At 36.4% G+C, this 22,749-nt stretch overlaps 3 protein-coding genes across 6 annotated transcripts in view; 1 reads left to right on the forward strand and 2 right to left on the reverse strand.

Moving 5' to 3' along the window:
- Nucleotides 1-7,739, forward strand: part of plrdgb (PITP-less RdgB-like protein) — a 57,880-nt gene extending 50,141 nt beyond the window's left edge. For both annotated transcript variants that reach the window (XM_057361040.1, XM_057361039.1), the window contains exons 14-20: nucleotides 987-1,103; nucleotides 1,298-1,446; nucleotides 1,550-1,699; nucleotides 1,789-1,972; nucleotides 2,957-3,085; nucleotides 3,339-3,720; nucleotides 6,853-7,739. In XM_057361040.1, coding sequence (XP_057217023.1) covers nucleotides 987-1,103; nucleotides 1,298-1,446; nucleotides 1,550-1,699; nucleotides 1,789-1,972; nucleotides 2,957-3,085; nucleotides 3,339-3,689 — 1,080 coding nt within the window. In that variant the 3' untranslated portion in view covers nucleotides 3,690-3,720; nucleotides 6,853-7,739. The remainder of the gene's footprint in view (nucleotides 1-986; nucleotides 1,104-1,297; nucleotides 1,447-1,549; nucleotides 1,700-1,788; nucleotides 1,973-2,956; nucleotides 3,086-3,338; nucleotides 3,721-6,852) is intronic.
- A 620-nt stretch (nucleotides 7,740-8,359) lies between these two features.
- LOC130570383 (uncharacterized) lies at nucleotides 8,360-13,374 on the reverse strand. Of its 3 annotated transcripts, none has more exons than XM_057360675.1 (6): nucleotides 13,078-13,374; nucleotides 11,926-12,222; nucleotides 11,393-11,679; nucleotides 10,807-10,902; nucleotides 9,951-9,985; nucleotides 9,211-9,323 (listed from the first exon to the last, which is right to left on the reverse strand). In XM_057360675.1, exons 2-5 carry the CDS (start codon nucleotides 12,214-12,216, stop codon nucleotides 9,958-9,960), a joined length of 702 nt encoding a protein of 233 aa, XP_057216658.1. In that variant the 5' UTR covers nucleotides 12,217-12,222; nucleotides 13,078-13,374; the 3' UTR covers nucleotides 9,211-9,323; nucleotides 9,951-9,957. The 3 variants fall into 3 exon arrangements, with proteins under 3 accessions (XP_057216655.1, XP_057216658.1, XP_057216656.1); XM_057360673.1 differs by having other exon boundaries at nucleotides 9,951-9,991; XM_057360672.1 differs by lacking the exon at nucleotides 9,951-9,985 and having other exon boundaries at nucleotides 8,360-9,323.
- A 361-nt stretch (nucleotides 13,375-13,735) lies between these two features.
- tmigd1 (transmembrane and immunoglobulin domain containing 1) lies at nucleotides 13,736-16,737 on the reverse strand. The gene is made up of 6 exons (XM_057360827.1): nucleotides 16,405-16,737; nucleotides 16,081-16,155; nucleotides 15,557-15,844; nucleotides 14,617-14,901; nucleotides 14,417-14,520; nucleotides 13,736-14,295 (listed from the first exon to the last, which is right to left on the reverse strand). The coding sequence occupies exons 2-6, from the start codon at nucleotides 16,136-16,138 to the stop codon at nucleotides 14,278-14,280; spliced, it is 753 nt and encodes a 250-aa protein (XP_057216810.1). The 5' UTR covers nucleotides 16,139-16,155; nucleotides 16,405-16,737; the 3' UTR covers nucleotides 13,736-14,277.
- Nucleotides 16,738-22,749: the final 6,012 nt, after the last annotated feature.

Below are 22,749 nucleotides of genomic sequence, written 5' to 3' on the forward strand. Positions count from 1 at the left end.
AATTTAATTTATGTTAATATGAATTTATATTATTATTTTATTGTATAATAATTGCATTAAATAAATGATTTGTTGAATTTTGTCGTATGTTCATTGTATTAAATAAACAATTTGTTGTTTATTTTTAAAAACCGTCTATAGATGGTTTCAACCGCAACAACATAAACGTTATGTGGCCCAGACTTAAGAATCAATAACTGTTGAATAGTTTTCATTTAATTCAATGCAATTCATATACAATAAAATATGAATTTAATTTAATATTAATATAAATGAAATACATAAATAAATGGTTATATTATAACCAAACACAGACCGGAAGTTAACTTCAGGTCAGACACGTGCGTCCAATAAAACTGTCTATACATAATCGAAAACTGTCTGTAATATTATATGTCTATTATATTATATAACTGTCCATAATTGTCAGAATGTTTACTCGCTGTCTGAAACAGACTCCCCTGTTTATTAATACTGATGGTTGGGATTTTTGGGTTGTATTTGTGCAGGTACCTGTTTTGCAAAATTCCATTAGCAGATCAGGTGTAAAATTATGCTAACAGCACGTGAAACTAGTGAATTCCTCCAATAATATTTCATAAGTATCACTTTCCGAGTGTCAGAAAACCTTTCTGGATGTAAATAGTGTGCAATGGCTTTCATAAAGACAATACTTCTAGTTCTCCCCAAAATTTTAATTCTTTCATAATTTCTTGCCCTCGTGTCATTTCAAACCTGTATGACTTTCTTTCTTCTGCACAAAAGAACACAACATCTGAACACAAAAGAAGATATTTTGAAGAACGTTTTTAATCAAACAAGACTGTCCCCCCCATTTTCTTCCATTGTATGGACACAAACCCACTGAGACATTTCTCAAAATATCTTCTTTTGTGTTCCACGGAGGAAAGAGTCACATACAAGTTTTGAACACGAAGATGAATAAACAAAGGATTTTCAGGATTTTTTTCAATTCGTTATTACAGAACGTAACAGCGAATCACAGAGTTCATGATGTCATTGCGACAGAGGATGGCCCACAGACGCTGGTGGGACGGTTCATGTACGGACCTCTTGACATGGTGACCCTGACCGGAGAAAAGGTGAGAGAGGATGAATTCTGCCCGTTATAAGAGAATCTGAATGTGAATTTTGAGTTGCTTGTAATACATCTTTATAATTGCATTGTTGTTGCCATAACAACAAGCCTCCTGCATGTTGCAATAAAGCCGTTTTATTGAAGCTTAAATGTGCACTTGAAAATGAGTTTGAAATAAACATGTCATCTGGTTCTCAGGTGGATGTGTTTTTAAAGACTCAGTCCGGCTCTGGCCTTTGGGTGATGTTTGATACCGTGGTAACCAGCAATAGCGGACGGGTCTCCTACACCATCCCTGCAAATAAAAAACTTGGCGTGGGGGTCTACCCTATCAAAATGGTGGTCAAGTAAGTTGAACAAAAATTAGGAGGATATACTTTTAAAAGTATTTGAAGTATGGATGTATTTTGATTCTTGAGCTGGTTATCCATCTTTCTTTTTTCTTTACAGAGGTGACCAGACAAGCGCGGAAGCTTTTCTGACAGTGTTGCCGAGAGGAATGGAATGTGTTGTGTTTAGCATTGACGGCTCCTTCGCTGCCAGCGTCTCTCTGATGGGCAGCGATCCCAAAGTCCGTCCAGGTGCTGTTGATGTGGTCAGGTAAATGTTTTTTTTTAAACTATTAGATATGTTGGATACACTCATATCTAACGCACTATTGACTGACCATTTGTTTGATTCTTCTTTAGACACTGGCAGGATCTTGGCTACCTGATCATCTATATCACTGGTCGTCCTGACATGCAGAAGCAGAGGGTCGTGTCCTGGCTCTCTCAGCACAACTTCCCTCAGGGGATGGTCTTCTTCTCTGAAGGTCTCGTTCACGACCCCTTGCGCCAGAAAACCATTTTTCTCAAGAGTCTGGTGAAGGAGGTCTGTCCATGCACACAGCACGGCAAAACATTCAGATGTAAAGATGGTGGATTTTGTATAATGCTTTTCATATGTTCTCACTGTAACTAAATGGGGTATGATTAGCGTCATAACATTTTATAACATGTATTTTTGTAACGTACAGTAGTGGCTAATAGTGATGTCTGGGGGTATTTTTGTACAATGTATGCTCAGGTTTGATTAGACTATTAAAATATAAGGCATATGGTACGAAATGGACAAAATACTAAACTTTTAAGGTATTTACTGGATGAAATCAAGGAATTTGGGTTTAATTTAAATATTCAAATTATGCATAGAAGCTTGCAGGAAATAAATCATATAGCCTAATGACTACAGTTTTATCAATATTAATATTTGTTGATTCTCTTTTGTATATTCAATATTTTGTAGTCAATCTTTTGGGCTTTAATAAACTTTGCTCATTTGTTGTATGCAACCTGATCTCATGGGAATTCGTAACTATTTTACTAGGTGGCTAATTCGTACACATTCGTACATTTGAATCGTACACAAACGTACGATTACTAGAATAAAAGCAATACTGAAGCCCCACCCCTAACCCTTACGTCACTGGCACAAAAGCAAATCGTATTGAAATGTACAAATAAAATCGTACAATTCATACGACTTAGCCAAAATGAGCCACCCCGTAAAATAGTTGCGTTTTTGCCGTGAGATTGTGATGGTTGTATGTATTTTTTTCCAAGGATCCTTTAATTCTTATCAAAACTGAGCTTCAGTTAATTCTCCAAACTCACCAATGCAACATGCATACAATATTTTGAATGCATCTTTAATCATTTTTTGAATAAAGTTAAACATCACTTTTGGCCCTTACTGTATGTTGTATTTGCATGTCATGTATTTTGAATTACTTTCTGATAGCACTGTAATTAAAGTGACCAGTAATCGCTTATTTTGTTTATAAAATAACATGAAGTATTTGGTTTTTCCATCTAGTGTCACATCAAGATCAGTGCGGCATACGGTTCGATGAAGGACATGTCTGTTTACAGTACTTTGGGTCTGGCACCTAATCAGATATACATTGTGGGAAGACCATCTAAGAAGCATCAGCAACAGTGTCAGGTAAAATTTGACCTCACTTGTAAGTCGCTTTGAATAAAAGCGTCTGCTAAATGTAAATGTAAACTACACTAGTGTGATGAACTACACCTGTGATCACCTGTGTGAACTGGGTGGGAATTGAAAGCATACAAAAATTGGAATCGGTGGTAATTTTCTGCCAGGACATTAGCCATTAATAACACTCAAAAATGTGGCAAATTTGTCTAAATAGTTGTTGGAGCCAATGCACAACTTTGTTCTTAATCTTTCTCAGTTTCTAAGTGAAGGCTACGCAGCTCACCTGTCCACCCTGGAGTTCGAGCACGGCTCGCGCTCCAAAAAGAACCGCATGGTGCTGCGTCAGGGATCTTTCGGCCTGTCCTCCAAGACGGACTTCCTGTCTCCATCTCCAGACTTCCTGTCGTGCAAGCGCACCCCGCTGCTACGTCGAGCCATGTCTGTTCAGCAGCCGTCCCCGGCCTCCTCATCAGTCTCCACCCCCAAACCCGAACGCGCTCACAGTCAGCCCGAATCTCACAAAGATGGACCGGAGATTATCATCCAGACGGAAGAGCCGGAAGAAGAGGAGGAGGAAGAGGAGAGAGTACAAGATGTTGTACTGTAACTCCTTTAGTTTTAGAGACAGTTTTACTTCGGTAAGTCAACATTTCAGTTTGCATTTTACATATTCGCGTTGAAAGGAATAGTTGAAAAAAAGATGAAACTCTTTCATAATGGACGTTCATATTCCAATGGTTCCAAACGTTCGACTTGCTTTCGAATCTGGAGACAAGCTACATGTGACCTTGGAGAGGGAAGCAAGATTATATCATATAATATGGCTTTATTTGATAGGACAGTATAGATTTGACAAGAATGTAGTGCGGAGAGAAGGACCAAATCAAACTAAGGTCGCCGCAGGCACAGTTGCACTAAATGTCGGTGCACTGCTAACAAAGCTATTGACTCAGATGAATTGAATTTCTTTCTGTTTATCGAATAATCCTGAAATATAAGTGTTTTTATACATTTTTCACCATGAACTGTTGTGGTGTGAAAGGTCCAATGTATGAAATTTAGCAACATCTAGTGGTGAGGTTGCGAATTGCAACCAACGGCTCACTCCACCCCTTCCTTTCAAAGCACTACAGTTGAGGGGCAAAATGTCGTCACGTTTTCACTTCTTTGCCGAAGGAGATAACGTTTTTATGAAAATCGGCTGTGTAGAGCAGTTTGTCTGTTTAGGGTAGGTTGTATGTTGATAGAAATAGCTCATTCTAAGGTAATAAAAACACAACACTTCATTATGTAAGGTCTTTATACACCCCTGAACACATAGTTTTGTATATTATATTGCATTTCTGTCAATAGATCCTCCAAAAACTGACACAGCACCTTTTATAGTTGCTTGTATACATTAGTAGCCAAAAGTGATGTCCAACTTTGGACAATTAATTTATTCGCTCTTTATTTAAATATTTTATTAAAGATTAATTAAACATTTTGTATGCTTGTTTCATTGGTGTGTTTGAAGTGTAAACACAATTTCAGGAGGATTGGCAAATAATTCCACACAATGCAAAAAGAGGTCCAGAAGAATGACTTCTAAATATTACTATACAAGACAATCAACAAAAATATGACTAACACCGTGTCTACATCGGACGCGACCTGTGCGATGTGACATGACAAAAAACAACAGAAACTCATTAGAACCCATTAGAATTTAAAATTTTGTCCACACTGGATGCGGTGCGACGCTACAAACCTATTAAAACAAGCCATGTTTCATGTCGCGCCGGTATAGACACAGTGAAACAGATAAAATTATAGTCATGTATGTTTTTTGGAATAATAATAATTTAACAATGGAATAATAATAATATAATAATAATAATTGTAGAATGAAAGTCCCCTAAAATTCTATGAAGACCTTGAAACTTTGTTTTTTTTGTCCATTTTGTACCATATATCTCATATTGATTGTTTAATCAAACCTGGGGGGCATTAAAGGGACAGTTCACCTAAAGATAAAAATTCTGTCATCATTTATTCACCCCCAATTTGTTCCAAATCTGTATAAATGTCTTTGTTCTGATGAACACAGAGATATTTGGAAGAATGCTTGTAACCAAACAGTTCTTGGCCACCATTGACTACCATAATAAGAAAAATTACAATAGTCATAAGTGCCCCAGAACTGTTTGCTTTCCTACATTCTTCAAAATATCTTCTTTTGTGTTTAACAGAACAAATACATTTATAAAGCATTTTTTTCTACTATGATGGTGGTCAATGGTGGCCAATAACTGTTTGGTTACAAGCATTCATGCAAATATCTTTCTCTGTGTTCATCAGAACAAAGACATTTATACAGATTCGGAACAACTCGAAGGTGAGTAAATGATGACAGAATTTAGATTTTTGGGTGCACTGTTCCTTTAAAAGCAAACATCACTTTTAGCCATTACTGTAGATTGCTCTTAAAAATATTATTATATGGGTTTGGATATAAGTGTAACTAAATAATGACAGAACTATTTTCTTAAATCAGGATTCTTTTTTTGTGAGCAAGTTAACACTTACTAGAGTATGACTAGTTATTTTAGAACCTAATTTTTTGGTCACAGATTTCAAATGGTTCTTTATCTCATCACTATGCCGTCCATGCCCTGATAGCATGCTGACACGCTCATTGAAGATGCTCCTCTGCAGTTGTCATGGAGACACTTGTTTTGACTGATTTGAAAAAGCCCCAACACAGATCTCCATTCATTCAACAATCCTGTGGAGATTCGCCATGATATTTGATTTAATGCACTGACAAACACTCCCGTGCAGAGCAGACACTCATTTGGAAATGGGCCCTCATTTGGATTGGATTGCTTATAACCGGAGCAGCTCATCGGCTCACGGACGACACTGGCTCCCTTCTGGGCCGCTGTGACGCACTTGTGTTGCTCTGGATTGCCCGGTTCCCCTCTCACTGCCATGGGTTCATTAACTTGCAAGTGTCTGGAGGAGACCAGGTGAAACCGCTTTATATTGGCAGGCATGATTCAGTGAAGGGGCGAGTACAAATGTCAGCTCTGCTATGAACTTTAGGGAGAGGGGTAATTGGCTTCTGTATACACTGATTGTGTCAGATGATGTTCCTGTTGGCTTGTTTCTCTTTCACAGTCTAACAGAGCACAGAATTCAGGGTGAATCCTTCAGGACTTCAGGAGGAGAAAGGGTTGAGTTTGTCTGAAAATAGATGCTGTCAGCCTTGAAAATGTGTGTTTATATTTTATATACTGTGTACATAGGCTTCAAGAGTTTAGGGAAAGTTGACCAAATGTTTTTCATTATCTCAAAGTTCAGTCTTTAAAATGTCATTCACTGTAGAAAAAAATGTAATTTACAGAATGTTTCTGTTACTTTTTACAGATTTTCCATGTAATGTACATTTTTTTACGTTTGTCACAGATTTATGTATTTTGAAATACAACTGCAAATTTACAAGAAAACAGGGAAATTTACAGGGAAAAATCATTATCTTACAGTTAATTTCAGTTTTTTAACAAGCCTTCTTTTTTTACAGTTTATTTTTAAATACGTTCAAAAACGGTAAAATTACAGAAAAGACAACAAATTTACAAGAAAAACAGGGGAAATTATTTAATATATAGCTTTATATCCTGTAATTTTTACGGTATATTTCTGTTTCTCCTGCATCCAGAAAATTTTATTTTTTTTACGAAATGTTTTCTCTCATTTTACTAATCTCTCTTTTTCTCCATCCACAGATCCAGAACACACAACAAGATCCCATCTGAAAACTGAAGACCACATCATCTCGTCTGTAAACATGCATTTTGCAGCATCATAACAACCAACATTAATATTTTATTCAATGTTTTTGGTGTTACAAAGTTCCTAGCAAATATGTGAAAGAGGCGTGATAAAGCCTAATGAAAAATGCTTTGACATGACCCGTGACAACCAGTGTATCGTCGCAGAAGACTGAGGGAAGGAGGGACAGGAGGTAGACAGAACTATGGCCCAGAACAGTGATATACAGGAATAGTGTCAACAACATCTTTTATTGTAGTTTTCCACCATGAGATTAATTTCTTAAGTGGTAAAAGGTCTCGACAGGTTTTATTTGAAGGTAACCATGGACATGAACACCTGAATCTCATCTATTTATAGCAGAGCTTTGTGTTCTTCATAGCTCTCTGGTGACCTGCACCCTCCCCCAGATGATCCGGCACGTCTGGATCTTAGAAGACTGTTTTCTTTTGGGTTATAATTAGGCGTAGGAAAAAGGATCTTAGATTAGGGATCGTTCAGATTTCTGGAATAAAAACATTCGGCAAGATATTTATTTGACTATATTGTTTGCATGTTTACTTTTATTTTTATCAAAATTTTGCCCCACACTAATTCCCTCATTCAATGCATACATTATGTAAACTGATTATGAACTGTACTGTTGCCTACATTTAGGATGCAGTACGTAATAGTAATGTCTTGACAGTGTTTTTAAAACACGCCATGCTGTGATTTGATGTTTATAGCACTTTCAGAGAGAGTCGCTTTAGTTTTATTAACATTAGTGTATTGCACAAACCTGTATATAATTGTATAAATGTATTTCATAGAAAGTGTTATTTGATGTTATAAAATGTATCTGGTGAAATGAATTTGTCAAGTTATTTAAGAGCACAAAACATAAGTTCTTAAAGTTTGCTAGAAGACTGCATGATCTCTTAAATTTTAAATTCACATTTAAAGACCCACATAAGTGCATTAAAATGCACTAATTTTTTGTAAATGTGTTGATGTAATTTCCACTAAAAAAAAAGTTAAAGTGATAGTTCACCCAAAAATGAACATTTGGTCATCATTTACTCCCCCTCTTGTCATTGCAAACCTGTATGACTTTCTCTCTTCAGTATAACACAAAAGAAGATACAGTATGTTAAAGAAAGCTGGTAACCGAACAGCACTGGCCCCATTCACTTCTATGGACGAAAACCCAATGCAAGTAAATGGGGGCAGTTAACAACATTCTTCAAAATATCTTCTTTTGTGGTCTGCTGAAGAAAGTAAGTCATAGAGGTTTGTAATGACAAGAGGGTGAGTATATGATGACAGACTTTCATTTTTGGGCAAACTGTCACTTTGAGTATTATGCTTGCCTTAAAGATATAAACATTTCTAAATATAAATATAAGAAACAAATCTTAAAAATAAAACATCTTTTTTCATGATTTAAGTTTATAATGAACGACAGGGAAGACTATGCAGTTTTTTTATTAAGTATAAAAAATTCTGTTCTTGTCACATTTGCAAATCTTTGAAAAACTCAAAATCAACTAAAAAGCTCTTTTGACATGTTTTCATTTTACAATGTATTGATTACTATTATTAGTATACCATCTTTGATTTTGTACAGTAAATTTCATTTAGTAAAATGACATACTTGCTATTTTACCTTTAATGTAACGTGTGAATAAAACTAACAGCCCATCATTTACTCAGTAAAGTCAAAAGCACTAAAATACAGTTAATAAAAATCAACTAAATAGCTTAAAGGTTAGTAAACAGTAACATTTCCCACAGGCGAGACTATCTCTTCATATCAGTTTAGTGTTAGGTAGTGATATTATTACAAAAATACATTCAGTATCTTTAACAATCTACAGAACTAGCAAAACCACTCTTCAGAACTTCTTGTTCTCCCAAATCTTGACGGCTACATATTTATTTAGAAAATGCTTATTTGGTTTTCACTTTTTTTCCCCCAAAGTACATGTTTCATGGCTTTTCAGAGTAGAAATAATTTAGAGTACAATTTTTCATTTTCCCATTGAATGTGCATTAACTTATACAATTCTGAAAATAACCAGCTCCCATATGATGATACAGTATCTTTCCAACAAAGTTGCCCATTACACTAAACACTTAAAAGACACAGACAGTCAAGAATAAGAAATGTGTCCTCTTCAAAGTACTACATAAGGCTTCTGCTGACACGCACACATAGAAAACATACATGTGTAATAGCATAAGAAAAAGCGTAAGAATGATCCTTTTTCACGGGGCCTTGCGGGTGTTTGACAGAGCTGCATCAGTCCAGCTGCTCACTGCCTGCTGTACGCGTTTCGTCTGCTTACGAATAGAAGCCCGGGTCAGTCCTCTGGAAACATTGTGTTTGGTGGAGCTGTAGCCAATGGTCATGACTGTTTTGTAGTGTTCCACCGCCTGGATCCTGCAGACACATCAATAAATGTTACATGCTTACATGAAGTAAAATAAGAGGTTAAGGTTAAAGTGATAGTTCACCCAAAAATGAAAATTCTGTCATTTACACCCCCTCTCGTCATTTCAAACCTTTATGACTTACTTTCTTACGCAGAACACAAAAGAAGATATTTTGAAGAAAGTTGGTAACCAAACAGCTCCGGCCCCCATTCACTTCTATTGTATGGACACAAAACCAACGCAAGTGGGGGCCACTTATCAACATTCTTAAAAACACCTTCTTTGTGTTCTGCGGAAGAATGAAAGTCAAATGACAAGAGGGTGAAGAAATGACAGAGTTTTCATTATTGGGTGAACTTTCACTTTTTATTCAGACATTATGTATGTAGCAGCAAAGTTTGGCAAGATGGGGGTTTTCCTATCAGGCCTGCTAGAATCTCCTGTCCAGTTTAATAGCTAAAACATGCAGATTAGATGATGACACTTCATGACATTTAAGACCCGACCGGTGACATAAAGCATTCATGCTTGCACAAATACACAGTCACATAATGACAAGTACTAGTACTGTACATTTGCATTTATAATAACCTTTTTTTGATACAAGAACAGTTTCAGGCAAGAGGGACTTTACCTCAGTTTTAATCCATGAGAAGCGAGTCCCTGAATCTGTCGCTTGCAGAATAAGAGAGAAAATATAATTTGACTTAATTCACAAAGACATTGCAAGTTAATACACCCGGAAGCCTTTTACACTGCTTTCGTTCACTCCAATAAAGGGGATTTTACTCGGCTATAAAAAAAACCCCGGTTCCCCTTTATCATGATTTATTAAAACTGCTTTCCCAGCAAGGAATGAGAGTTCAGTCATTTGAAAATCTTGGCGGGAGGAAAGTTATGTGTGGAATTCAAAAAGGAGGGGGAAGAGGGCCCTTCAGATAAAGAGGAAAAGCTGGGAGATATTAAGAGTAACAGCACGATAAATACTGCGTCTGCAAGGTCTGTTTCACAACCAAATGAACCAAAGCTCAGTTTTAACAAACCCAACATCTTATTCAAAGAAATGAGGACAACAAACCGCAACATTAAAAAAGCTTTGCAAAAATAAATCGCTCCGGTTTTCCAACCGAGACCAGTCAGGGTCTTAATCAGTTCCACCATGTGCTTCCTATTAGACGACAATTCTCAGGAGCAGAGCCCTCAAACTGATTCAAGCGACCCAAAAATTCCTTCGCTAGCTTTAAGCGGACAATTATGAAGGCTTTTTTAAATGAGGGTCTAGTCAGCCGTTGAGCGAGGCGGCCCCCAATCAAACAGGAAACAGCCAAATGTCGAGAGAGGGAACTGGGATGACATCAGAATGACAAGACGTACTATTCCTCTTACTATCCCAAGAACTGATTTTGGAAAATTGAGGAAAGATTATCAGAATTGTCCTGCATTTTATTCACTCCTCTTTGTTAAGATAATAAAAAAGCTGTTTTTCTCACCTGTCATCTCTTCCAATAGCATCATCAAAAGCTTGAGAAAGCCGCTTTAGTCTCTGGAGGCCATTTGAGACACTGTCCAGTTCGTCATCAAATTGCCTGTAATTTGAAATAAGATGAGAGTTGTTGTGCGTTACTGTACATTCATTACAGTTGAATGACTTTCCTCGAATAATACTGAAGCAATATGTTGATGATAACTTTATTGGTTCCTATGCATCTTGTGATTAAAAGAAGTGCAAAAATGATTCCTCTCACAAAGCATCTATTTAATTTTTATAGTTAAACCGTCGCTTTTGGACTATTTTTATGGTGATTTATCCATGTTTACTGAACTGTCATTCTATGTCTAAAGCCTGTGTGAAGATTCTTTACAAAATCCCCTTCTGTGTTACAGGAATTTGAGGGTGGGTCATTAATTTTCAATAAACTCTTCCTTACAGGCTATTTACAAAATAATTTAGACAACCATATTCAAAAACAATCAACCAAATGAATGTATTAACCAATCAGAAAAAGGCATTCATTGAGTCAATGCTCTAATCCAATTATACATGCATGTTCTGAATGCAGATGTGTGCCGTCTCACCTCCTCCGGTTCATCGTGTTGGGTGATGCAAAAGGGCTTCTGAGTGCAGCCATGCGCACCAGCTGTCTCCTGGTGCCTCTGGACTTCACTGTCCTAACCGCAGAGTCACTGGCCCCTGGGGTCTGCGCCCCTCGCTTGCTGGTTGACCGTGGAGTTCGCCTGGGGGTTATAGTGGTTCGGGCAGCAGATCGTTTCGGGGTTTGTGAATCGCCTTCCTCCACGTCAGATGCTCTACCAGGTGTCATCACCAGACACTCACCACGTGACTGTCTGCTCTTCTGAAATCTCTGATTATAGGTGATGAAACGGTAAAAAAAGTGATTTTTGTTAATACCCATTTGACAAATAATTGTATAAAGGCTGACACATTGATCTGGCTGACATTTGGCAACGTTGAGATGAAGTGTGCCTGACTAGTCGAATAATTGCTTTCACACTACCAAGTGTCAGTTCAAATATGTTTGAAAATACCAAAAAATGACTGGTTTCTATTATTTCTTATTCAGCAGTGGTAAAGGAGATTTCATGCACACCTGATACACGTCTCCAATTGAGTTTTTGGCTCTGCGGGTCATCTTGAGGACAACATTCGCCTTCTGGTTCGTCTGAAGTGACTCCCAGGTGGGATTGTCAGAGATGTTGGCGGTGGGCTGCATGGGTTTTAATGGCAGTCGTTTACGCAGACTCATCCTGAGTGAGTTTAGTGAGCTGGATGAGCGCATCTTCTTAAACTGCTGCGGTGCTTCGGGTGAACAGTCAAGGTCCGACTCGTCGAGGACTGCGTGCGACCTCCAGACCCCACTCACAACATTGGACGACATCATGTAATCCTACAGGGAAACAAGTAAAGTTACGTTGAAGTGCATATCATTCATTTTAGACCATATGGCTACGTATCTGATTGACCAATGAACCTCCGTGACTTTCCAGTTGCACGTGATTATTTTAAAATGCTTTTTAAAAATCATTCCATATTGCTAGGATAATAATGTCTTACTGAATATTTGGATCAGAACAAGAAAAAATATAAAAATGATAACTATAACAAATACATATGAAGAGTTTGGTTCCAAAATGAGATTAAAAAAAATCATGTTTTTTTACTGTGCATTCCAATTAATATCAATCAAACTGCAGTTGGTTGGTTTTGATTTAAGCCATAATAACTAAAACAATACAGCTAACTAACACAATAAAAACACGATCACATAATAAAAAAACATGTTTTTTGAAAATTCTTAAAAACGGAGTTATCTCATACCAAACTCTTCATATGTTATATGAATATACATGCATTACTTTTTCCATGACATTCAAATAGCAATTTTAAAATGCAATGATGTCTTATCTAAGGTTTGTTATACAGAACCACTGTAATGTTCATTGTAAAGTGGCCTGCTCCGCGTATTGTACATAAAGTCGGATAAAACAATATGAAAAATAACTGAGTAAGACTGCAGACATGATGTAAGATAACTGAATATGAACATGATCCTTCAAAATATAAATAACGTTTATTCAGCACCACAGATTTGAGTAAAACATGACCGCTGCACATTTTGTAAACGTTTAACGGTACGCCTTTTATAACAGCCGAATTTGTATTATCCCCAATCGCTTAAACCCAATAAAAAGAAGTCAAGTTACACATCAAATGCACAATAAACGTAAACATTAAAACTTACCGTTCTTTTCACTAAACCGCAGTGTAGTGTCTTTTACTTTGTTCGGCGTGGCTGTTTGAATTTGGCGGACCGCTCCCTGTGGAAGAAAGACTCCGCCCACCAGTGTCCCGTTTCTCCACTGTGATTGGCTCCGCGTGGCGTTGCGTCGCACTCGACGTGTGACGTAAAGGGTGACCCTCTTTTACTGGAACAGTTCCATTGTTATGATAAACAGACTCTATTCATAAAGCTCACTTTAACTGGCAAGTGTAGAGATTGAAAAGTTCATCTTGAATAAATTGTAAACAAATCGTCAAATATAATAGCATGTTGTACAAAGAAAATGTTTAAAAGTGGAGAAGATGTATCAAAAAAACTAACCCTCTCTCTTCCTCTCAACAGGTATTGTTCTGGCTTTTGTTGAAACCAGTATCTTTGTATTAGCACCTATTGTATTATTGCTCCTGTATGACATATCTCTTATTGCTCCCTGAACTCTCTGTGAGTCGCTTTGGAGAAAAGCGTCTGCTAAATTACATATATTTTATCTTAAATGATATTTTATCTTAAATGATTAAACTGCTTTCGTTTATAATTTTTTTCTTTCCCTGAGACCTAAAAGAGGGGTTTAAACAATTTTAAATCAATGAAGCATTCAAGAAATCTGAAACATAATTTACATTTTATTTGTTTGAGCAATAAATTTGATCTTCTGTAGTCATCAAAGAATATAAACCTGACGACAGACAAGGAAGTTTCCTTTGTGACCATAACTACATATTATACACAAGGTTAATGACTTCTAGGTACATTTCTATTTACATAAAAATAAATCTTTGACCTTGAGAATTTACAATGGTTTGTGATTTACGTTAACAAGTTTATTTGACATGGCTGTCAGTGTTCTTGGTTGGCTATAGTCATGACTGGCTCAAAGAAAAAAATAAAAGATAAAGTGTAATTTAGGGACAAATGCACAAGGAAATCATCTCAAAGATTTATCAGTAGAAACACACTAATAAATGATAACCAAACAAAGATGCAAGGCAGGAAATAAGAGGAATTTGGGTTTTCATTCAGATTGAAGAGGCAGGGTGTTCCATTGACCAGAACAGCGGTACTGCATTCCAGTCAGGCATGTCGGATGGTGATGTCCTTAGATCTCAATGTCTCAAATAACTCTGGTTTGATTCCTGAAATGCTATTCCTTTTTGAAGAGCTTTAATTTCTTTTGCAGCACTAAAAAGCAAAATGACAAAGAACTGGTATTGAGTGGATCGTGTGCCACAACACCCCCTCGGGCCCAGGACAAAATGACAATAACTGTGGATGGTAATAAAAAAGAAATAAGCTAACAGACCTTTTTAATTTTGTCCAGCCGAGCGAATATTGCTAATACAATTGTGCAAGCAACCACAACCAGTCCAGCAATCATGGGTTCTAAAGGGAACTTTAAAGTTTTGTCTAGAGAGGAAGTAAAAATAGATTTTAAAACAATAAAACATGACAAAACATATAAAGTTAAAGTGATCCTTTAAAAAAATCAAAACAAACACAAACCTTCAACTGTAATTTTAAAGCTCTTGTTTCTAGTTCCAAAGACAAGTGAGATCACATCACAGATGTACGTTCCTTGATGTACATCACGCTTAATATTTGGGATTGATAACTGAGCAGTAATGCCATTATTGGTGGTTTTGTAACTACCGGTGGTCAGATCGAGAACTTCGCCGTCTTTTTTCCAGGCCACAGTTACTGCAGGATTGGCATGGACATCACAGGACAGAACAACATCACTTTCTTCTTCAACCAATATATCTTCAGTGTCATTAAGATCAGGGGCAACTGTAACACAGATTTATTCATGTATTTATTGCCATAAAATTAATGTCAAGTTCAAAATAGTTTAAAGAAGCAAGCATTATAGACAAGCAATTCAGAGAGTAGAATGGAACAATATTTGACAATATCTGCCAAACTGCTAACTTTTTGCTTTTACAGACATGTACAGGAAAAAAACTTGTGTTGATTTATTTTTTTTACTACATTTTTTTTATCCATTTTAGTTTATTTATATTAGTTAAAATGAAAACAATTCAAAGCATACACTGTGAAAAAATGAAAAAAAATTGGCAGAGGGAGGCGCAAATATTTACCGTAAAATGACAGCTTTTTCCTGTAAAATTCAATGTTTTTCTTGTAAATTTGCTGTTTTCTGTAATTTTACCTCATTACTGTATTTCACAAATACACTGTATAAAAAACCATGTAAAACTTAAATTTTCCAGCAGCTGGGGTGCCAGAAATAAACCATAAAAATAACAGTTTTCCCCGTAAAATTACTCGTTTTAATGTTTTTCTTGTAAATATGCAGTCTTTTTCTTGACGGTTTTTGACCGTGTGTGGATAAATGATTGACATTTTCTTATTTCATGTTTCATGTTCTCAAAATGTTCTTTCTTTGTAATTTTCATGAAAATATATCAAAGATAAAACTTACATTGGACGTCAAGCTCAACAGAGCTGTTCACGCTTGCGTCCCCCTTCAGCTGACATGTAAAGATGACTCCATTTTCCTCTTTGGTGATGGGCTGTACACACAGACTGCTTCGGTGCAGGCGGTTTTCTTCTTTCAGATCCACCAGGTCATCATTGCGGTACCACTGCAGTTCAATTTGGTTTGATGGGTCGAGACCAGCATCAGTGACACAGGTCAGCGTGATGGTTTCCTCACTCTGTGCCTGAATGATGCTTGCAGTTGCTGACGGACATGACTCAATAGTGATCGCTGGTCAGAGTATGTTTAGTTAAACACTGAACAATTCAATCGGGTATAATAGTTATTTTCTAATACATGCATAGTGTTTAAAAACATGCATTGTCTCAACAGGTATTGTTAACAGAATGAATAGTCCTTGTAGTTTTTGTATACTATATGCCCCAAATCAGCAAGGTTTCTGGATCTGTCTGGAATTAATTTAATTTGTTTAGACTTTTAAAACATAAAGTGTCATTTAGGCCTACCTTTTACACAGCAGACACAACACAGCAGGAGCACCGACACACTAAATGACAATTTCATCTTTGTACATCTGTCAACTTGATAAAAAAAGATTGCAACATAAATTTTTGTATTGTTTTGTGTTTTTTTTCTTATATCTTCATTCCTATCAAATGGATTCATATTATTTGAGAATTACTTTGAAAATAAAATATAATGCCTTTAAACTTGTTGAATTCACAAATCTTTACAATTTCTGACAGTTGAAGTGTGGCATTTCCATGAATGGCTTACATTTTTCATGTAAAATATGTCTTAATTGCGTTCTCAGAAATTCTAAGACTTACCAAAGCTTGTGAAGAATCGCTAATGCCTGACCAAATCCAAAGGTTGCGAGAGAGGCCTGTGTCTTCACAGCAGTGGTTTATATTCTACAAGAAAGAGGCTTTACAGCACTTTACAGGACCTGAAAACACCTCCCCTCACGGTCACAGACCTTTTATAATCATGTGCAAAAACAAGGAGGGTTTGGCTTTTTTAGTGGCATCTAAAACTGAATGGAAAGGATGGATAAATCTCATAAAGATACTGTATAGTCTCATAAAAACAGTTGTGATAAGAGAAATTTGGTGTTCTATAAAATGTTAAAACCCTGAAATGATTCATGCATTCTTTTGGTGTTTGCACAATATTTGATATCTGTATACTGTGTGCAGGGATTTTACAAGGTTACATGGTGTATTTTTATTTAATGGTTCTATGGATTACATGTAAGTTACGTGCATCTATTGCCTTAAAACAATCTATTTTATCCATGAGGGTATTCTTTTGAAAATGCAATGGGGTACAGAGTTTTGAAATCTTATTGAAAATCTGACATTTTTCATTAAAACCTAAAACGTCTGTGAAATGTAAACAAAATGAAATTGGGACTGTCAAACGATTAATCGCATTCAAAATAAAAGTTAATTGAAATAATTAAAATGATGTTTTTATACAAAATTAATGTGCACAGGACACAGACATATATTATGTAAACACAAACTTTTATTCTGGATGCGATTAATTGCAACTCATCTTTGACAGCCCTAAAAAATATTAACATTGTGTATAGGTCAACTTGTTGAATTGTGTTGATCATTTTAACTCCTTTGAACTCTTGTCTATTAAAGCACAAAAGATGCTCTTTGGAACATCATCAAATCCTGCTGGGTTAACATGGATCATTGGGTTTTACACAGACTTGTTAAATCCATGCCAGCTGTTATGAAAGGGGTGCATACTAAAGCATTCTAAGATGTATTCATTTTTATTTAATTTTTAATAAAACAATAAAACCAGGAAATACAGAAGCCTTTTCCCCAGGAGTCTCACACATTGAACTTCTGACCGGTATCATGCCATAACAGTTGGTTAAAATTACTTTATAAATAAATAATTTTGTAAATATAATAACATTTTTGACAAATTGCATAACAATTCTGTTTGCTATAGTCTATGTTGAAACCCAGTTTTTGTCCCAGTTTTTAAAACAAAAGGTGCATTATGCCATTTAGATTAGATTATGTAAAGATGTGGTAACATCTCAGTCTCAATTATTTTCCACCAGGGGGCCCAGTTTATCTACTGTAAACTAATGGCTCATTCTGTATGTTCTCAAAGTCACATATGTAATTATAAACAACATATTAAGAACAAGAACTCAATTAAGAGAACTCAGCAATCAAATGTACAATTGCAATATTTACAAATCCAAAACTGATGTTTCATCTTAATTAAAAATATTAGGTAGGTAAAGTGTGAGTAAAAAAAGCTAATAACAATTTATATAAACATTTGTGGGGTCAATATAACCCCACACATTAAATCATTGCTAAAATTTGCACACAGAGTTAAACTGAGATTTTTGCAATTAAATGTAAATATTCTAAGTACAAGGTCACTCTATTGGTTTCTTGTTTTTATTTAGCAATTTATTTATTTTGTCCGCAACTCAAGTATGTCATACCTGAGGTCCCCAAACAGAAAGAAAATTTGGTATGGATCAGGGGTCCTTTTACTTCAAAGGACTAAGAACCCCAGTTACTGTACACATTGTAGAAAATAGACACATTTTAAGCATAGCCTGTGTAATAGCATGCATATTTTAGTCATGGCTAATAAAAACCGGCTGTGAAAGAAAGGTTCTTTATTGACGGTTTCTAAACAACAACATAAACAAATAGTCACCTTAGAATTATAAGGTTATATCTGACATTTTGGTCAAAATTTAGTTATTTAGTTATAGTTATAGAATTATTCACATATTCTTTCTCTGTGACAACTTATTTACGTTATGCCATGTTTTTTTTAAATGTGTGCATTTTGGGACTTTTTTTAAGACATCAAAAGGGTTCTATCTACAAAATCGAATTTCAATTTGATGCTTTAAGGTTATATCTACAAGAGCCAATTCAGGGGCGGACTTACCATTAGGCAAAGGTAGGCAATCGCCTGGGGCCCCGAGCTATCAGGGGCCCCGAAAAGGAAGGGGTGGACTTAACCAATAAGCCATGTCAGCAGTCATGTATAGCCCCAAGTAATCATCAAAATAGTCGGGATATCCCTCAGTGGCAGAGCCAGAGGGGGTCCAGGGTAGCACTGAACACCCCTGACATCCAATTGGCCACCCTGGGTGCCACCCCAAAATTTGATTCGCTACTTATGTTGATTGACATCTGATTTCACCTTTCGTTGAATAACGCTTTTATTTTGACGTTCGGGGCCCATGCTTGCACGTGACGTCACCGAACACGAAATTCAAGCGAGTCTAGTTGAGAATGAGAGCGGACTAAAGTTGTGCGATGGATTGTACAGCGCGATATCTGAGATTTATTTTTAAATACTGAGGAAAGAGAGAAAAGAAGCAAATGGACCGCTGCAATTTGCTAAACAAATGGAATATTCAAAAGTACCAGCTTGCTTGCTAGCCATTTCAAGTCCGACCCAGCCAGGTACGTTTTTTTGTTGAACCATACCATTATAGTGTTATTTATCTACTTTCTAACGTTACACTTTTAAATGTTGCGTAAATGTAAAGTTTTCCCAGCGTTTTCTAACCTTAGATAAAAATAACAGTGTTGGGAGAGATCCTCTATTTCTTTTAACATTCTAAGCAGGTGTACTTCATACAAACTTTAGAAGGAAGAAATAAGTTTCCCTTTTTAGCCTTGGCTTTAGGATTCCTAAACAACATTTCATTGTGTAATTTTATGTTAGGCTCCATTAACAGATAGTAAATCGGTTCCCAACATAACATACATTGTTTACTTCAGGGTCGGAAATTAACAGAGGCTTTGGAAAAAAAATGACAACAAGGTGAACAAATCTGCTCTCCAAGTTCAAGACAAAAGAGGAAAAATAGTCCATGTATAATAAAAAACTAGCTATGACAGTCGCAATCTAAATAAGATTAGGTGAAAATGAACGAATGTGGATGACCGCTTCTTTGCTCTGCTACAGTTTTGAGCATTACAGCCAATCAAGTTCATGGTATGACTATTTTGACCAATCAGAGGCGTTTAAATGATTCACCGGTGAAGAGCTGTGCTGAAGTGCGTCACGCTCAAAATGTTTATCATTAACCGCGTACAGATACGATGTAAGAAAGAGATTCATTAGTCAGACTCTTTACTGTATTACCCGAAGCCATTGAGTGTTTTAGTGATGTTGGATGTTGTTTGTTTGTTTTCTACATATTTCCCGTTGGAATATCTGCTTTTTATGTTCCTTAGAGAATCAAAAAAGCAATAAAACTGCAATTCAATAATTCATAAATGCTTCTCGGCTTGTTTTGTAGCGTGTAAAGCGTGTGACAAGTGTTCATGTATCCTAATATCTGAAATTAATAATCAAGATGACAACATCAAGGGCAATAATCAGCATCAATGATTTTTTTAATCTTGCAGTCCTATGGAATGAGTTTATGTTTTATCAGATATATGCTGCTCTGATCCACATCAGTTTAAAGACACCTCTGGTGCTGCATTGTTTCTGTTTAAATTAAACAAGTTATCAGGGTTAAGCTATGTTTTCAACATTTTCATTATTTATATTTTATTGTTTATTTCATCTACATACATTTAGAAGTAAATTATCACTTGTACCTCTTATCAGCAATCCTAGGATTTATTTTTTTATAATTTGATGCCAGTTCAGGGTTAAACACACATTTTCTGTCATGGTCTGTGGATCCCCTGAAGTAGCCTTGGCCACCCCCTGGCCACCCCATATATAAAACTCTAGCTCCGCCACTGATATCCCTGTTAACGTTTTACGTTATTACATCTGTACGAAGGCACTCCCCCCCATTATAGATTAGAGTGGACCATTCCATTAGCACCGTATATCCGCGAGACGAGTTCGACACCAGCTAGAGAAAGTTAACGCAGCGGCGGAATTAGTAGAACTGCCCACAGCGAGAGTGTCATTGTGTGGTACATTAGCTGCAAAACGAAGTTAAAGTCGCAGGAAAATAAAACAACAAAGAAACGCAGCTACACCAGCGGAGAGGAAAAAAGACTATTTACAAAAGATTGTTGCCAAAGTCTCTGCTTTTTCCCCACACAAGCTCCACCACTGCTCCTACAGCAGTAGCGCATCTCTCTCCCGCCAGACACAGCACTCTCCCGGCCACGAGCAATGATAATGTGCCAGTGAGTATTTCTCCATCAACACCGACAATAATGACTGACGGCATCTGTCAAACAAAGAGCACTGTGCGCTTGGTAGGAGAGGGCCAGTTCAAAGGTAGAAAGGTTGTTTGACTCCGCTGCGCAGACCGATGGGCACATAAAGACATAATATAATAACGTCAGTACAGTGCTAACGATTCGTACTGTATGCACTAGTACAGATATTTGGTCACATTTAAATGCATGAAAGGTCGTAAACCACAAAAAAACACGGAGAGAGGGCACACTTTGTATATAGTAATCCCAGATCAGGGTTTCTCCTGCGATCAAATTTCGTGCCGCCTTAGACTCGGGGGTGGTTCTGGGGGGAGCAGAGGGGGCCAGTGCCCCTGTGTCAGCACACCTGTGTCAGCACCCCACTGCCCCCCCTAAATCTGGAATCGTTTCTGGAATTTTTTACCACAACCGAGCAATTTCGGGTGCAATGCACAGTTTGTCCTGCGAGTGGCAGTAATGATGCTTGTGTGCCAAAAGGAAGATTATGCAAGCAAGACGCAAACAATGTCGAGTCTGTGCGCCTCAGGCAAGATTACGTCTACATCATACAGGTAATGGAAATATTTTGTAAAAATATAACGAAAATGCACATCATTACACATCATATTAAAATACTGACCTATATTTTCCGGTGTTGCGCATGTTAAATCTACAGTACATATAAAGTCGTGATTCGTGCCTATACAAAGAATCAGCTGCTGCCAGAGAACTTGTAACACACTAAAGAAATTTTATTTGTTAATGAAATGAGATCAAATGCAACTTACATTTATTGGGGTGAATGTTTGATAAAATGCACTTTTGCCTTATAATTAAAATAAATGGTCTGTCATTTCCAAGGAATTAGCAGAGCTGAGGTGGACAGTAACGAAGTAAATTTACCTGAGTACTGTACTTATGTACACTTTTTGAGTATCTGTACTTTACTTAAGTATTATTTTTTCTGAGTACTTGTACTTTAACTTCACTATTTGAAAGACAAATAACATACTTTTTACTCCACTACATTTAATAAAGGTCCAAAAGTAGAAAATGGTTTCTATGCAGCGGGGTTTCCTGTGTGCGCAATTTATCTGGCTTGCGATCTGCCAGGACCTTTTACTGTTTCAGTTTTTCGGCAAGCTTTGAATGGCCATTTGGCAGATTTTTTTACACAAATCTGGCAACTCTGGGATCTTCCCCGCTAAACTAATGTAAACGTAGGCGCTGCTACATTGTTGATAGCGCTCTAAAATGGCAAATAGAACAATAAAAGACGAAAAAGGCACATGTTAAAGTGTGGTGTAATCATCTGTGGGTTACGATCAGTCAAAGATCGTTGAAACGATGTCATGAAAATGATCGGCATAAATAAGCATCTACACCTTGAGCTATGCGTGCTTGTTAACTTCTGATCTGCTGCTATGTCATTTAAAGCGATTTGGAAAATGAATGATGTTTTTACTGAAGTAACTATAGTTTAAGTATTCCTTTTGAAATAAAAACTATAGAACCCTGCCCAAAATACAACATAAAATGTAATGGATTTAATGGTTATAATTAGAGATGCACCGATTGAAATTTTCTTTGCCGATTCCGATTTTATTACAAGTTAAACCTGCCGATTCCGATTTTCTATCCACAAACTATAATTGACAGTATACTGTATATAAAACCATATTAACTTTTCTTCAATACACATTTTTTTTATTTTCATTGAATAAATGATTGAACATTACAATTTCCCCAAATGCAGTTCTCCAAGCTACATTAAATTACAGAATCTTCTCTTTCCCAAACAACTCTTAAATTGAAGAACTCTGTGACTGAAAAGAAGTACAAATAATAAAATATAACTAAACATGTCACTTAATTTACCTTTTTCATTTTTGTACTCATCTCACAAAAGTCTAAGATAACAATAAAATACTTCAACTTTATTCTCGTCTGTTTCTGTTTATGAAACTAACATTGCTTTATTTC

Source organism: Triplophysa rosa, linkage group LG19, assembly GCF_024868665.1.
Source record: "Triplophysa rosa linkage group LG19, Trosa_1v2, whole genome shotgun sequence".
In the NCBI taxonomy this organism is placed as follows: domain Eukaryota; kingdom Metazoa; phylum Chordata; class Actinopteri; order Cypriniformes; family Nemacheilidae; genus Triplophysa; species Triplophysa rosa.